Source organism: Salvelinus namaycush, chromosome 3, assembly GCF_016432855.1.
Source record: "Salvelinus namaycush isolate Seneca chromosome 3, SaNama_1.0, whole genome shotgun sequence".
Lineage (NCBI taxonomy): Eukaryota > Metazoa > Chordata > Actinopteri > Salmoniformes > Salmonidae > Salvelinus > Salvelinus namaycush.
The window spans coordinates 25,063,898-25,078,690 of NC_052309.1; the positions used below are offsets into that span (position 1 = coordinate 25,063,898).

A 14,793-nucleotide genomic window follows, 5' to 3' on the forward strand; every position below is an offset into this window, starting at 1 on the left:
ATAAAGTCCACCTGTGTGCAATATAATTGTCACATGATCTGTCACATGATCTCACTATATATACACCTGTTCTGAAAGGCCCCAGAGTCTGCAACACCACTAAGCAAGGGGCACCACCAAGCAAGCGGCACTATGAAGACCAAGGAGCTCTCCAAACAGGTCAGGGACAAAGTTGTGGAGAGGTACAGATCAGGGTTGGGTTATAAAAAAATATCTGAAACTTTGAACATCCCACGGAGCACCATTAAATCCATTATTAAAAAATGGAAAGAATATGGCACCACAACAATCCTGCCAAGAGAGGGCAAAGAGACCAAAGATAACCCTGAAGGAGCTGCAAAGGTCCACAGCGGAGATTGGAGTATATGTCCATAGGACCACTTTAAGCTGTACACTCCACAGAGCTGGACTTTATGGAAGAGTGGCCAAAAAAAGCCATTGCTTAAAGAAAAGAATAAGCAAACACATTTGGTGTTCTACAAAAGGCACGTGGGAGACTCCCCAAATAAATGATGAGACTAAAATGTTGCTTTTTGGCCATCAAGGAATGTCTGGTGCAAACCCAACACCTCTCATCACCCTGAGAACACCATCCCCACAGTGAAGCATGGTGATGGCAGTATCATGCTATGGGGATGTTTTTCATCAGCAGGGAGTGGGAAACTGGTCAGAATTGAAGGAATGATGTATGGTGCTAAATACAGGGAAATCTGTTTCAGTCTTCCAGAGAATTTTTATATTTTACCTTTATTTAACTAGGCAAGTCAGTTAAGAACAATTTCTTATTTTCAATGACGGCCTAGGAACAGTGGGTTAACTGCCTTGTTCAGGGGCAGAACGACAGATTTTCACCTTGTCAGCTCGGGGATTAGATCTTGCAACCTTTCAATTCTAGTCCAATGCTCTAACCACTAGGCTACCTACCGCCTCAATTGTCACATGATTTGTCACATGATCTCAGTATATATACACCTGTTCTGAAAGGCCCCAGAGTCTGCAACACCACTAAGCAAGGGCCACCTGACTGGGACGGAGGTTTAAGGGGTAACATTTAAATGTCTTTGAATGGCCTAGTCAAAGCCCAGACCTCAATCCAATTGAAAATCTGTGGTATGACTTAAAGATTGCTGTGCACCAGCGGAACCCATCCAACTTGAAGGAGCTGGAGCAGTTTTGTCTTGAAGAATGGGCAAAAATCCCAGTGGCTAGATGTGCCAAGCTTATAGAGACATACCCCAAGAGACCTGCAGCTGTAATTGCTGCAAAAGGTGTCTCTACAAAGTATTGACTTTGGGGGGATGAATAGTTATGCATGCTCAAGTTCTGTTTTTTTGTCTTATTTCACAATAAAACATATTTTGCATCCTCAAAGTGGTAGGCATGTTGTGTAAATCAAATGATACAAACTCCCCAAAAATCTATTTTATTTCCAGGTTGTAAGGCAACAAAATAGGAAAAATGCCAAGGGAGATGAATACTTTTGCAAGACACTGTAACTCCCTTAGCCAGGTAGTGGATCAATACTGTACCTCACATTATCCACTGCTGCATGCTTTTTGAGATACTGTTAAAATAAAACATTGAACTAAGTGTGTCAGAGAGCACAGACAGCCGCAGTATACATGCACTCTATCTGTGTTTAGTCTAGCCTGTGTGTGTGTGTGTGTTTTGACTGTGAGTGCCTGACTGTGCTCGTCTGTGCTGACACAGGTAAGAAGCTCCGCTGTTGGAAGGGACACAATCCTTTATCTCATCAGTGCTAAAACAGGAAACATTCAACATGAAAAGAAACACCTCCTGTACAAGTGTTTCACACATACAGTGTAGGGTTGTTCCTTTCAATTTCAATAGCTTTTGGACTGCACCCGTTTTGATTTGAACACAACTTTCTATACATATTTTCCCATGGTAGAAGTGGTCAGAAAGTAACTTGGTGGACCTGAATGCCAAAACATTTAGGAGATAGAGGGGCTCAAAGTTGATGCATTTTGCATACCCCACCCTACCATGAGACATCCATGTCTTCATCACTGGAAACAAAAAGTGTTGTCAAACTATTTTATAATTTCTTGAAAAAATTGAATTTGAATAAGAATTGACATTTTTTAACCTTTAAAGTCGGTGATCTAAAAACACGTAAACTCCGATTTTATGTTTTTGCATATGTTTTAGTTTAGACCCTTTTTTATATAATCTACTTTCCGAATGCACTGTAAGTTGATTATCAACGGTGGTTGGCCCTGCGGCCATCTTTGTGGTAGTAATTGGAAGTAAAAAAAGCAATTCAGCTAAATTGCAGTGGTCTGTCACCCACCCTGTATTCAAGAGTATGCTGTGTCTCAACCAATTGCGGGCACAACACAAATACCTCAGATTATGTAAAATAGGGTCTAAGCTACAGAATATGCAAATATTACAAAAATCGAAGTTGACACATTTTTAGATAATTGACATTAAAGGATCATTTAAAAAAGTTATTAATCTAAAAATGTTTGACAACTCTGTTTGTAAGCTTTTAAATGATATCAAACTCCACCGTTTATCTTTTCCAGTGATGAAGACATGGATGTCTCATGGTAGGGTGGGGTACGCAAAATCTGTCAACTTCGCACACCTCTTTCTCCTAAATGTTTTGGTCCAAAAAGTAACTTTCGGACCACTTCTACACTGGGCAAATATGTATGGAACGTTTCATTAAAATCAAAAGGGGTGCAGTCAAAAAGTGATTGAAATCAAATGGAACAACCCTATAAAACATACACTGTCTCACTGTCCATGTTTCAATGGTTTGTCTTGTTTTTGTCTTGTTTACAGGCCTGTGAACACAGCTGAATATTGAAACAAGGTAATGTAATGTTGTATTGACAGACAACCAGACCATCTGACCCAGCAACGCTTTGTTTTGTTATATAACCCATCTATTGGCTTTAGAGTATAGACATATTATACCCTGACTGCTCATGTGAGCTATGAGACATCTCTAATGTGTTCTTATAGGTTTTGTTCCAGACATTGACCAGAGACAGCCATGATATGGCCCAAGGACAACACTATTACGTCAATACCGTGTCAAGATGAGAGACCACCATCTTTATGATTACTAATGTAGGAATAATATGAAGTGTGATGTGTGTTAACTGTCAGATAACAGTAAATAATTATCTTAATTAAAACATTTTTGGCTTTGTTTGTTTCTTTGGTGATGCTGAGGATTGAGGCAAGGTCAATCCAAGTGGTACAGACCTAGGCTTACTACAGAATTTGCATTTTGCCCTCGACACAATATTCTGGTCTTCAATTCGGTATATGGTTTATTTATACATTTGAATTGGATTTCTGCGTGAATTTGGAGCATTGTCTAAAAAGTATGTCTAAAAAGAGGATCAATTGATTGATGCCAAAACAACAGAATGTATGGTCCAGGTGCAATAGAGATTTCAACCAGAGGGCGGCAGCAATAATAAACGAATTGTCTCAAAGAAGCTCTCGTCTCAGTATAGCCTACTGCCAGGCTGGCAACTGCCACCAACTAGAACCCCAGCAAGCTTTTGGATGCAAGTCCCAAGAGGCAATTTATGCACATTCCAAATTGTTAGAAAGCATTTAAGTCACACAGATAATCTGTTTCAATTAGTTGAGTAAAATTGCAATCACAACAAACAAACTTGAATTCAAAACATTTGTCTGAATCTGAAGGGGCACAAAGTACGTGAGGATGGCTGGAGGGTGGAAGTTGGAGAATTAAAAATGTTCTCAAACACCTGAAATAGATTTTCCCTGGAATCTAGAGCCATAATTATTACGCTTAATTCTATGTCAAAAATATGTTTATTTTTCTCAATATCTAAGCGTACATCTTGAGCTGTCTGTATCCTCCTGACTGGTGGTTATTTTTTTCAAAGAAACTAAATATGTTTCTCTGCATCTCTGCTAAAATCTGGGTAAAAGATTTAAAGAAATGTGAGTCCTATTCAGTACGTTTAGTAATTGCTTGCTTTTCTAAAGTCTACCAACCTTGCCAAAAGGAATGCCAGCTAAGATAGTTAGACAAGCTAGCTACTCTAACTTTATTGATAGCCTGAAATGGCTTCTTGGTAGCTAGTTATGAGGTTGGGAGATTGGGAACCTATCTGGGCAAGATAAAGCCATCTTCATAAAATGTGTAGGTGGCAAGTAGTGTCACAGAGAAACAACAATTGTAATGTATTTGAAATACTTAACAAAAAAACATTACAGTAGAAATCTGAGGGGGCACGGCCACTGAGTCCCTTAAGGGCATGAGACCTCTGCCTGCACCCATGCGCAATTAGCCTGGGAACAAGGTTACTGTTTGAGGGGATGGCAGCTTTTGAAGCAGAGGAAGAGGGCATTTGAGCAGGTGTAGTGTACAGTAGGTCGGGGGAGTTGGTTTGATGAGGTGGGATAAAGTTGAATGATTGATCTCCATGCAAGAGGTTAGTGGAGTGCAGCATCGGGTCGGGTGTTATTGTCAGGTACAGGATGAGGTGGGGATGATATGGAAAGATGCAGGTGTGGCAAAAGCAGGCCAAAGCGATGATGCCCGCTCACAATGCAGACAGGCTTACGGAACAGGCTGACAAAGCACATTCAACAATGAATGAGACTGCTCTGTGCTTGGCTAACTTTTCCTGAGTAAATAAGTCATCATGGAGGACCCAGGGGCTGAGAAGAACATTCCCTCTCTCTCACTTTCTCTGTGAGAAATATTCTCTGAAAGGCACAGTACGCAATTGTCATAATTGAGTGAAAGTAAAGATACTGTTACCAGCCTCAGACTGAATCTGAAGGTGGCCTCTTTAGTGAGAAAGAGAAACGGACAAAAACGTTATCGTCTTGACAGTTCTGGCAATCTATTTTCTAATATGCTTTTTCTTATTCAATTATCTAATTTCCAATATTTAGTTATTAATTAATTTCAATGGATTGAGAAGTAATGACAACAAAACATGAATTCACATACAAGTGCACATATTAACTTACACAATATAAGTGCACTTTACCTACAGTAGATTTCCTTATTCACACAATAGAAACACTTATAGATAAAGATAAACAACTGACGTGTCTGAATATTGCTATACATGTAGAAAATGGATAAAAATGTACATTCAGCTTCAAAACAGTTGTGCATCCATGAAATGGCCTCCCTCTCTTGCACCCACACTGCCTGCACTAAAGTCCATGCATGGTGCCATTTTACCAGCTTGTGAGTACAATTTTACACAGAACCAATAACATGTCAAACAAACTCAGAGACCTCAAATAAATGGATTCTTTATGAAATTACTTCCAGGAAATCATGTACATTTACTCAGAAAAACTCAAAGTGTCTATGTGATTTTTTACCACAGCTAGCATTTTTTTTAAATCAATTTGACCTTTATTTAACTAGGCAAGTCAGTTAAGAAAATATTCTTATTTTCAATGACGGCCTAGGAACATTGGGTTAACTGCCTTGTTCAGGGGCAGAACGACAGATTTGTACCTTGTCAGCTCAGGGATTCAATCTTGCAACCTTTCAGTTACAAGTCCAACGCTCTAACCACTACCTGCCGCCCCAAAGCATAAAGCATAAAATTAACATACCCTCTCATTCACCCTCAATCACATTCTTCACTTACTCAGTTTGACACTAAAAATATAGCTGTAGTGATAAAGAAAAACGGACACAAAAGTCAAACTTTCTGAGGAATGTTACGCGCGCTTGGCCATAACTTGTTACTTTCCCCACTACCACAGTGCAACAGCACCATCTATTGGACTGATGGACTAACTACTGCTAAAATATGTAGAAAAAAAGTACTACTTAAGCACATTTTTTTGTGACTTTGTTCTTCAACCCATTACAAAAGAAAATGACTAAAGTAAAAGTGAGTCACTCAGTAAAATACTACTTGAGTGAAGGTCTAAAAGCATTTGGTTTAAAATATACTTAAGTATCAAAAGTAAAAGTAATAATAAAAAATTCCTTATATAAAGCAAACCAGATGGCGCCGTTTTCTTGTTTTTGATTTTTTTTACAGATGGCCAGGGGCATGCTCCAACACTCAGACATCATTTACAAATGAAGCATGTGTTTAGTGAGTCCGCAAGATCAGAGGAAGTAGGGATGACCAGGGATGTTCTTTTGATAAGTGTGTGAATTAGACAATTTTCCTGTCCTGCGAAGCATTCCAAATCTAACGAGTACTTTTGGGTGTCAGGAAAAATGTATGGAGTAAAAAGTACATTCTTTTCTTTAGAAATGTAGTGAAGTAAAAGTTGTAGTACAGATACCCCAAAAGTCAAGTACAAATACCACCAAAAAACTACTAAAGTAGTACGTTAAAGTACTTTACACCACTGCACACACACATTTTATAACACTCCAGTCACTCCGGTCACACACACTCTCTCTCAAATAGGCACACACACACACACCTTATTAAAGAGTCCACTGCACCTCCTCTGCCCCTGTATTCTTTTCAACATTGAACATAACATGAGGTTTTTCCATCCAACCCCTACTCAGACTCGGAAATGGTGGATGCATACCATCCACCACTTTCGAGTATATTACTCGCTAATGTTCAGTCCATGGACAATAAAGTGGATGAGGTCAGGGCGAAGATCTCCTTCCAGAGAGACATCAGGGACTGTAACATACTCTGCTTTACGGAATCATGGCTCTCTCCGGATATATTGTCCCTGTCCATTCAGCCAGCGGGGTTCTCCGTCCATCAGCAGACAGGAAGAAAGAACTCTCTGGGGAAAAGAAAGGCAGAGGGGTTTGTTTCATGATTAACAAATCATGGTGTGATTGTGGTAATGTACAGGAACTCAAGTCCTTTTGTTCTCCCGATCTGGAGTACCTCACCATCAAATGCTGACCGCATTACCTCCCAAGAGAATTTTCTTCAGTCACCGTCACTGCCGTGTATATTTCCCTCAAAGCCAACACTACGACGGCTCTCAAGGAACTACACTTGACTATGTGCAAACTGGAAACCACATATCCTAAGGCCACATTTATTGTAGCTGGGGACTTTAATAAAGGAAATCTGAGGAAAACGCTACTGAAATTCTATCAACACATCTCTTGTGCTACACGCGCAACACAGACCATGGATCATTGTTACACTTCCTTTCTGGACAGCTATAAGGACCTACCCCACCCTCCCTTCAGCAAATCAGATTATGCCTTCATTCTGCTCCTCCCTACTAATGGGTAGAAACTTAAAAAGTTAATGTGGTAAGGACTGTTCAACGTTGGTCTGTTCAATTGGAATCTATGCTTCAATATTGTTTTGATCACGCGGACTGAGAATGTTCCAGGTCGCCACTGAGAATAGTATCAATGTATACACTGACTCGGAACAGGGTTCATCAGGAAGTGGATAGAGGATGATGTTCCCACTGTGACGATTAGAACTTATCCAAAACCAAAAACCATGGCTAGATGGCAGCATTCGCGCAAAGCTGAAAGAGCGAACCACGGCATTTAACCATGGCAAGGTGACTGGGAACATGTACAAACAGACTAGCTGTGACCTCCGTAAGGCAATCAAAGAGGCAAAACGGCAGTACAGGGACAAATGGAGTCACAACTCAACGGCTCAGACACGAGACGTATGTGGCAGGGACTTCAGACAATCATGGATTACAAAGGGAAAACCAGACACCGATGCCTAGCTCCCGGACGAGCTAAACACCTTTGCCCGTTTCGAAGAAAACAACATTGAGCCGCCGATGTGTGCCACCGACGCTCATGAGGACTGTGTGGTTTCGTTCTCCGTGGTCAAGGTGAGTGGGTAATTTAAGCTTGTTAACCCCCGCAAGGCTGCCGGTCCAGACGGCATCACAAGCTGTGTCCTCAGAGCATGTGCAAACCAGCTGGCTGGATCGTTTACGGACATATTCAATATCTCCATATCCCAGTCTGTTGTCCCCACTTGCTTCAAGATGTCCACCATTGTTCCTGTGTCCCAGGAAAGTGAAGGTAACTGAACTAAATGACTATCGCTCCATAGTACTCACTTCTGTCATCATGAAGTGCTTTGAGAGGCTACTTATGAACCATATCACCTTCACCTTCTCCGACACCCTAGACCCACTACAATTTGCATATCAACCCTAAAGATCCACGGACGATGCAATCACCATTGCACCTGGACATGAGAAATACCTATGCAAGAATGCTGTTCATCAACTACAGCTAGGCCATCAACACCATAGTGCCCTCCAAGCTCATCACTAAGCTCAGGGCCCTGGGTCTGAACCCCTCCCTGTGCAACTGGGTCCAGGACTTCCTGACGGTTCGACCCCAACACCTCTGCAACAACACCTCTGCCACGCTGATCCTCAACACGGAGGCCCCACAGGGGTGCATGCTCAGCCCCCTCCTGTACTCTCTGTTCACCCATGATGACGTGGTTACACACGTCTCCAACTTAATCATCAAGTTTGCTGACAACACAACATTGGTACCAACAACGATGAGACAGCCTACAGGCAGTAAGTGAAAGCCATGGCGGAGTGGTGCCAGGAAAATAACATCTCCCTCAATGTCAACAAAACTAAGTAGCTTATCGTGGACTACAGGAGACAGCAGAGAGAGCACACCCTCATCCACATTGACAGGCCGCATTGGAGAGGGTCAAAAGCTTCAAGATCATCAAGGACCTCAGCCACCCGAGCCACGGCCTGTTTACCCCGCTACCATCTAGAAGGCGGAGACAGTATAGGCGCATCAAAGCTGGGACCGAAAGACTGAGAAACAGCTTCTATCTTCAGACCATCAGACCGGTAAACAGTCACCACTAGCTGGGCTCCGCCCAGTACCCTGCCCTGAACCTTAGTCACTGTTCTAGTCGTCTACCACCCGGTACTCTACCCTGCACCTTAGAGACTGCTGTCCTATGTACATAGTGTCATTGAACGCTGATCACTTTAATAATGTTTACATACTGTTTTACCCACTTTATACATATATACTGTATTCTAGTCATGGCTCATCCTATATAACTACTGCTGTACACACCTTTTCTATTCATATACTGTTGATAATGTCTTTACACGCCATTATATGTACAGAGCATTCTGAAAGTATTCAGACCCCTTCACTTTTTCCACATTTTGTTACGTTACAGCCTTTTTCTAAAATGGATTAGATAGATTTTTTCCCCTCATTAATCTACACACAATACCGCATGATGACGAAGCAAAAACTGTTTTTTAGAAAATTTTGCGAATGTATAAAAAATAATAATAAATGAAATATCACATGTACATAAGTATTCAGGCCCTTTACTCAGTACTTTGTTGAAGCATCTTTGGCAGCAATTACAGCCTCGAGTCTTCTTGGTAAGAAGCTACAGGCTTGGCACACCTGTATTTGGGGAGTTTCTCCCATTCTTCTCTGCAGATCCTCTCAAGCTCTGTCAGGTTGGATGGAGAGTGTTGCTGCACAGCTATTTTCAGCTCAAGTCCGGGCTATGGCTGGGCCACTCAAGGATATTCAGAGACTTGTTCCCAAAGCCACTCCTCGCCTCTTCACTGTTGACGTTGAGACTGGTGTTTTGCGAGTACTATTTAATGAAGCTGCCAGTTGAGGACTTGTGAGGTGTCTGTGTCTCAAACTAGGCACTCTAATGTACTTGTCCTCTTGCTCAGTTGTGCACCGGGGCCTCACACTCCTCTTTCTATTCTGGTTAGAGCTAGTTTGTGCTGTTCTGTGAAGGGAGTAGTACACAGCGTTGTACGAGATCTTCAGTTTCTTGGCAATTTCTCACATGGAATAGCCTTCATTTCTCAGAACAAGAATAGACCGATGAGTTTCAGAAGAAAGTTATTTGTTTCTGGCCATTTTGAGCCTGTAATCGAACCCAAAAATGCTGATGCCCCAGATACTCAACTAGTCTAAAGAATTACATTTTTATTGCTTCTTTAAATCAGGACAACAGTTTTCAGTTGTGCTAACATAATTGCAAAATGGTTTTCTAATGATCAATTAGCCTTTTAAACTGATAAACTTGGATTAGCTAACACAACGTGTCATTGGAACACAGGAGTGATGTTTTCTGATAATGGGCCTCTGTACGCCTATGTAGATATTCCATAAAAAATCTGCCGTTTCCTGCTGCAATAGTCATTTACAACATTAACAATGTCTACACTGTATTTCTGATTAATATTATGTTATTTTGGCCTCCCGGGTGGATTTTAATGGACAAAAAAATGTGCTTTTCTTTCAAAAACAATGACATTTCTAAGTGACCCCAAACTTTTGAACGGTAGTATCTGTATCTGTTTTTTATTTTTTATGAATTAGCAAAAATGTCTAAAAACCTGTTTTCGCTTTGTCATAATAGGGTGTGTAGATTAATTAGGACTTTAAAAAAAATGTAATCCATTTTAGAATAAGGCTGTAACGTAACAAAAATTTGGAAAAGTCAATGGGTCTGAATACTTTCCGAATATATACACTGAGTGTACAGGTCAGACTGACCAGGTAAATCCAGGTTAAAGCTATAATCCCTTATTGATGTCACCTGTTAAATACACTTTAATCAATGTAGATGAAGGGGAAGAGACAGGTAAAAAAATATATTTTTAAGCCTTTAGGCAATTGAGACATGGATTGTGTATGTGTGCCATTCAGAGGGTGAATGGGCAAGACAAACTATTTAAGTACCTTTGAACGTGGTTTGGTAGTAGGTGCCAGGAGCACCAGTTTGAGTGTGTCAAGAACTCTAGTGCTCCTGGGTTTTTAGTCTCAACAGTTTCCTGTGTGTATCAAGAATGGTCCACCACCCAAACGACATCCAGCCAAGTTGACACAACTGTGGGAAGCATTGGAGTCAACATGGGCCAGCATCCCTGTGGAACGGCTTCGACCCCTTCTAGAGTCCATGCCTCAACGAATTGAGGCTTCTCTGAGGGCAAAGAGGTGTGGAACGCAATATTAGGAAGGTGTTCCTAATGTTTTGTTCACTCAGTGGATTATGTGTGTATTGTGTTTATTTTTTAAATCATGCTAGGCAGTACTGCACTGTTGGAGCTAGAAACACAAGCATTTCGCTGCACCTGTGATAACATTTGCAAATCTGTGTACACACCAATAAACTCTAGGCCATAGTGTGCCGCTGAGCCTCTTTAGACTGGAATGTCCTTCATTGGTCATCAGTCATATGAGCATATTGGTCCTATGATGGCAAGAGTGCAGTGTAATCAATCATTTGAATTTATGCAAGCAAGTCGATATCAGCACGTGTGGGGGGGTGATATGGTGAAAGCCAAAAAAACAAGTGCAGGCTATTGGTCTGTATGTAAACGTTCAGTTGGCTCAACCAAACAGAGGGATCTCTCAAGTCTCTCCATCTCTCTCTCGCTATTTCTCTGTCTCTCGGTCTCCCCGTCTGTCGGTGTGTCTGTGTGTGTGTGTGTATTTGTTTGTTCGTGCGTGCATGCATGCATGGGAGAGAGAGAGAGCTTTCAGTTGCATGAATTTGCGCGCGTGCTCCGTTGCCGGGGAGAGGAAAGATGAGAGACGTGCTTTCCTTTTAAATCACTATGCGATTCAGGAGTCCTATATCCAACCGTCACTCAGCGACTGAGTGAATACATAAATAAACAGACAAGTAATATTGTTGATTATAGTGATTTGGTTTCAAAGTATCCAACGGTATCTGGAGTAGATCCATCCAAAGCCGAGAGAAAAGGCCAGTTCAGTCCGTGTGGTGCACAGGTGGGCGCGCTCACCTGTGTGTCAGAGACAGTAGCCATCCACCTGTCCGCGTCAATCCGGAGCACACTCCCTCCTTTCCACCGAAAAGTCACCGAATATCCACTCCTCAACTCAACTCGACCCTTCGCGGTTCCATTTGGCGTGTGACGTATATTTTGACCGTGTCTCATTAGACTACGAAGGGAGGCTTCGCTTGCATGTTCTATAGTCACGTCGAAGGGAGGGGACGTGGGCGGGGCTCAGGCGCTTCTCATTTCCCTGCGATGGTTATCCCGGCAGCAGGGCTGGAGAGACCGCCGGGGAGCATAGTCGCCAGTCCAGCACCGAGACTCGCCTGGCCAAAGACTGCGCCGCACACTTGCCAGGATTGCCAAACATTCCTGAAAAATATACCTGCTATTTATGGCATGTGGCTTGTAACTTTACTCCTGCTGTACTCTCTCCGGGAAGGTAAGAAACACTGTTTTTATGTATTACCTTAATAAATTAAATCCAGTGAGTGTCTCACTTATTCTATCCTGATCAAAAGTACTGTAATAATTACCAATAATTGTAAAGAAACATGGAGATGTAGAAGGAGAACAACTGCGTTGATGTAGCCATCATTGGAAGCCATGGAATTAGGAGAGATTGGATTTGAAAATGAAGTGTAAATGACTTTGTTTGTCTACAAAATGCATAGGCCTATTGTAAAGATGCACGTAGAGGTGTTTTAGGTGTGAAATATATATTTTTTGTCGATGTGTGGCCGTGTGCACCGGTCGGTGATGCCGCAGATGGTGCTGATAGCACGGTTTGTTTTCGCATTATACCAACGAGAGTTCTGAATATGTAAAATGGCTGGATAGGGAGAACGAGGTGGGAGAGGGAGATGAAAACAGCTCTTGAAATGCCTGAATTGTTGACTTTTTTTAGTGGTCAAAACTTCCATGGGCACATGTTGTGCAAAGTATTTGTTGAAATCGATTCTTATAATTTTATTTCAGTGTTAGTAAATCATTTTGCTGTGGTTGTTTGGCCTATTGGTGTCCGTTTGGGGGTCTGTGAATGTGTTATACGCGCTTGGCTGTGGACACAGGCGCACTGTTCTGGAGTTGTGCTGTGGTGATTTTTGTGCGGTGATCTTGAGGAGATTTTTGGCAAGAGTCCGTGTCTGTCAATGAGTAGTTGCCATGTTGAAAAATGAAGTAACAAACCAAAGGCTTCTTATTAGACAAATGATTACACCCAAATTAATTACCCCATAATGAAAATGAAATTACTCTTTTCAGAGTTTCCTCGTTTATTTTGTGGACATTATGAGTTTATTTTTCGTTTAATGATTTATATAAAGTGCTTTCTGTTTTTGACTGGGAAAAATCCTCACATTTCAAAGGCTGATTCAATATGGCTGCAAATCCCGAACGAATTACCAAACTGATCTCTCTTGCTATTACAGTGTATTATAATAATCCTGCAAATCTGCGTTGAAAATAACACAGAAACTCAACAGCATCTTAGTGTGTAGTCCTTTGTTTAGCCTGGCTGTTTGGAGTTATGTATATGCATATTTATGAGTTATAATTTCATAAATGGCATGGGCCTGGAGGATGGGCAGATCTGTTCTTGTTCTTCTTATGTCTTGATATGTAGGCCTATCTGACATGTCTGTCAATACTGGAAGGGCAAACCCAAGATACAAGCTCACATTGGCGCCTACTTTTATTTAGGCTGTTTTGTGTTAATAAGGATTTAATTAGGTAATTGGGTGTAAGTACATGTGGACCATTCAAGCATTTGAATGTCTCCCTGAATGCATATCAATTAAAATAATATGAAAAGTCAAGTTAAGTAAAGGCACAATGTTCTCATACCAGCATCCAAATGTCTTTTTAGATCTATTTAATTCGATCTTAATTTATTTGACCAAAGAAGACCCCAGATGCGTGGGTGAATGTGGACAAGCCCAGGCGTGTTTCCCTCTAATAGCCCACCTGAACCCTGGCTGCGCTCTCTCGCTCTCTCTCTCTCTCTCTCTCTCTCTCTCTCTCTCTCTCTCTCTCTCTCTCTCTCTCTCTCTCTCTCTCTCTCTCTCTCTCTCTCTCTCTCTCTCTCTCTCTCTCTCTATGTGTGTGGGAAAGGGGACAGCCCTCCCTCTCTGCATTGCATTGGGACTGTTTGCTACAAAGTTTATGTGTATAATTGAACCGTGACCATTTATTTGAAGGCAATTGTTATTGTTAAATGGTTCATTTTAATATGTTGCATTTAAACATCGAATTTTTGTTGAATATTTTCCCGTACATACTTGGACCCATTTTACAACGCAAAAACACCCAATTCAGTGGGCTAGCGAATTACTTACAGCGAGACATGGGTTACATAATTGGTCAATTAGCCTACATAAATGAAAGAAACAAATCAAAGAGACATTATTTTAGTCCAAATGGCTGTGTAATTAATTAGTATTAATTTTCTATATCTTTAGGTGATGAACAGTCATTGCATCTTTAGGCTTAAAACCAATTAAGCTAAATGAAATAGGATATTTTACGACTATTATAGCGCTATATTTCATTATTGAAGATGGGAAATAGACAATTTTGTCAATATGGAATTTATTTATCTGACCACCCGTTTGCTATTTTTGACCAAATACAAATTATGATAATCCAACACAGACACACACATTTCAATTATTTATTGCCTAGAATGATTAACAATTAATTATGTATTGATTTCAGAAATGCTATAATTGTTGTAAAGCAGTTTGTATTTTCAGTGTAATTTCTAAGGATGTATTGGTCTATTGATTTTTTTTTATAATTATGAAATTAAAATAAAATAAATATAATAAAATGGTCCTGTCAATGGCATTTCGAAATTGAGCTCAATTAATCCAAATATATGTGGTTATAAGGCATTCCCTCCCCTGTCATAAGCTCCTAGAGGCTACTGTCACCCTCTCCCCCTCCATACCCAACCCTCCCTCTCCTGTCCTCCCTCGTAGAAAACTGAAACATGCACAATTGGTCTCTCTCTATTTTAGCCCAAATCCCCAGCTGCCT

At 41.0% G+C, this 14,793-nt stretch overlaps 1 protein-coding gene across 1 annotated transcript in view; it reads left to right on the top strand.

Annotated features, from left to right (window-relative positions):
• Nucleotides 1–7,595: 7,595 nt before the first annotated feature.
• Nucleotides 7,596–14,793, top strand: part of LOC120043743 (Down syndrome cell adhesion molecule-like protein 1 homolog) — a 96,950-nt gene continuing 89,752 nt past the window's right edge. The window contains exon 1 of the mRNA XM_038988307.1: nt 7,596–7,629. Within this exon, the coding sequence (XP_038844235.1) occupies nt 7,596–7,629 (34 nt within the window). The remainder of the gene's footprint in view (nt 7,630–14,793) is intronic.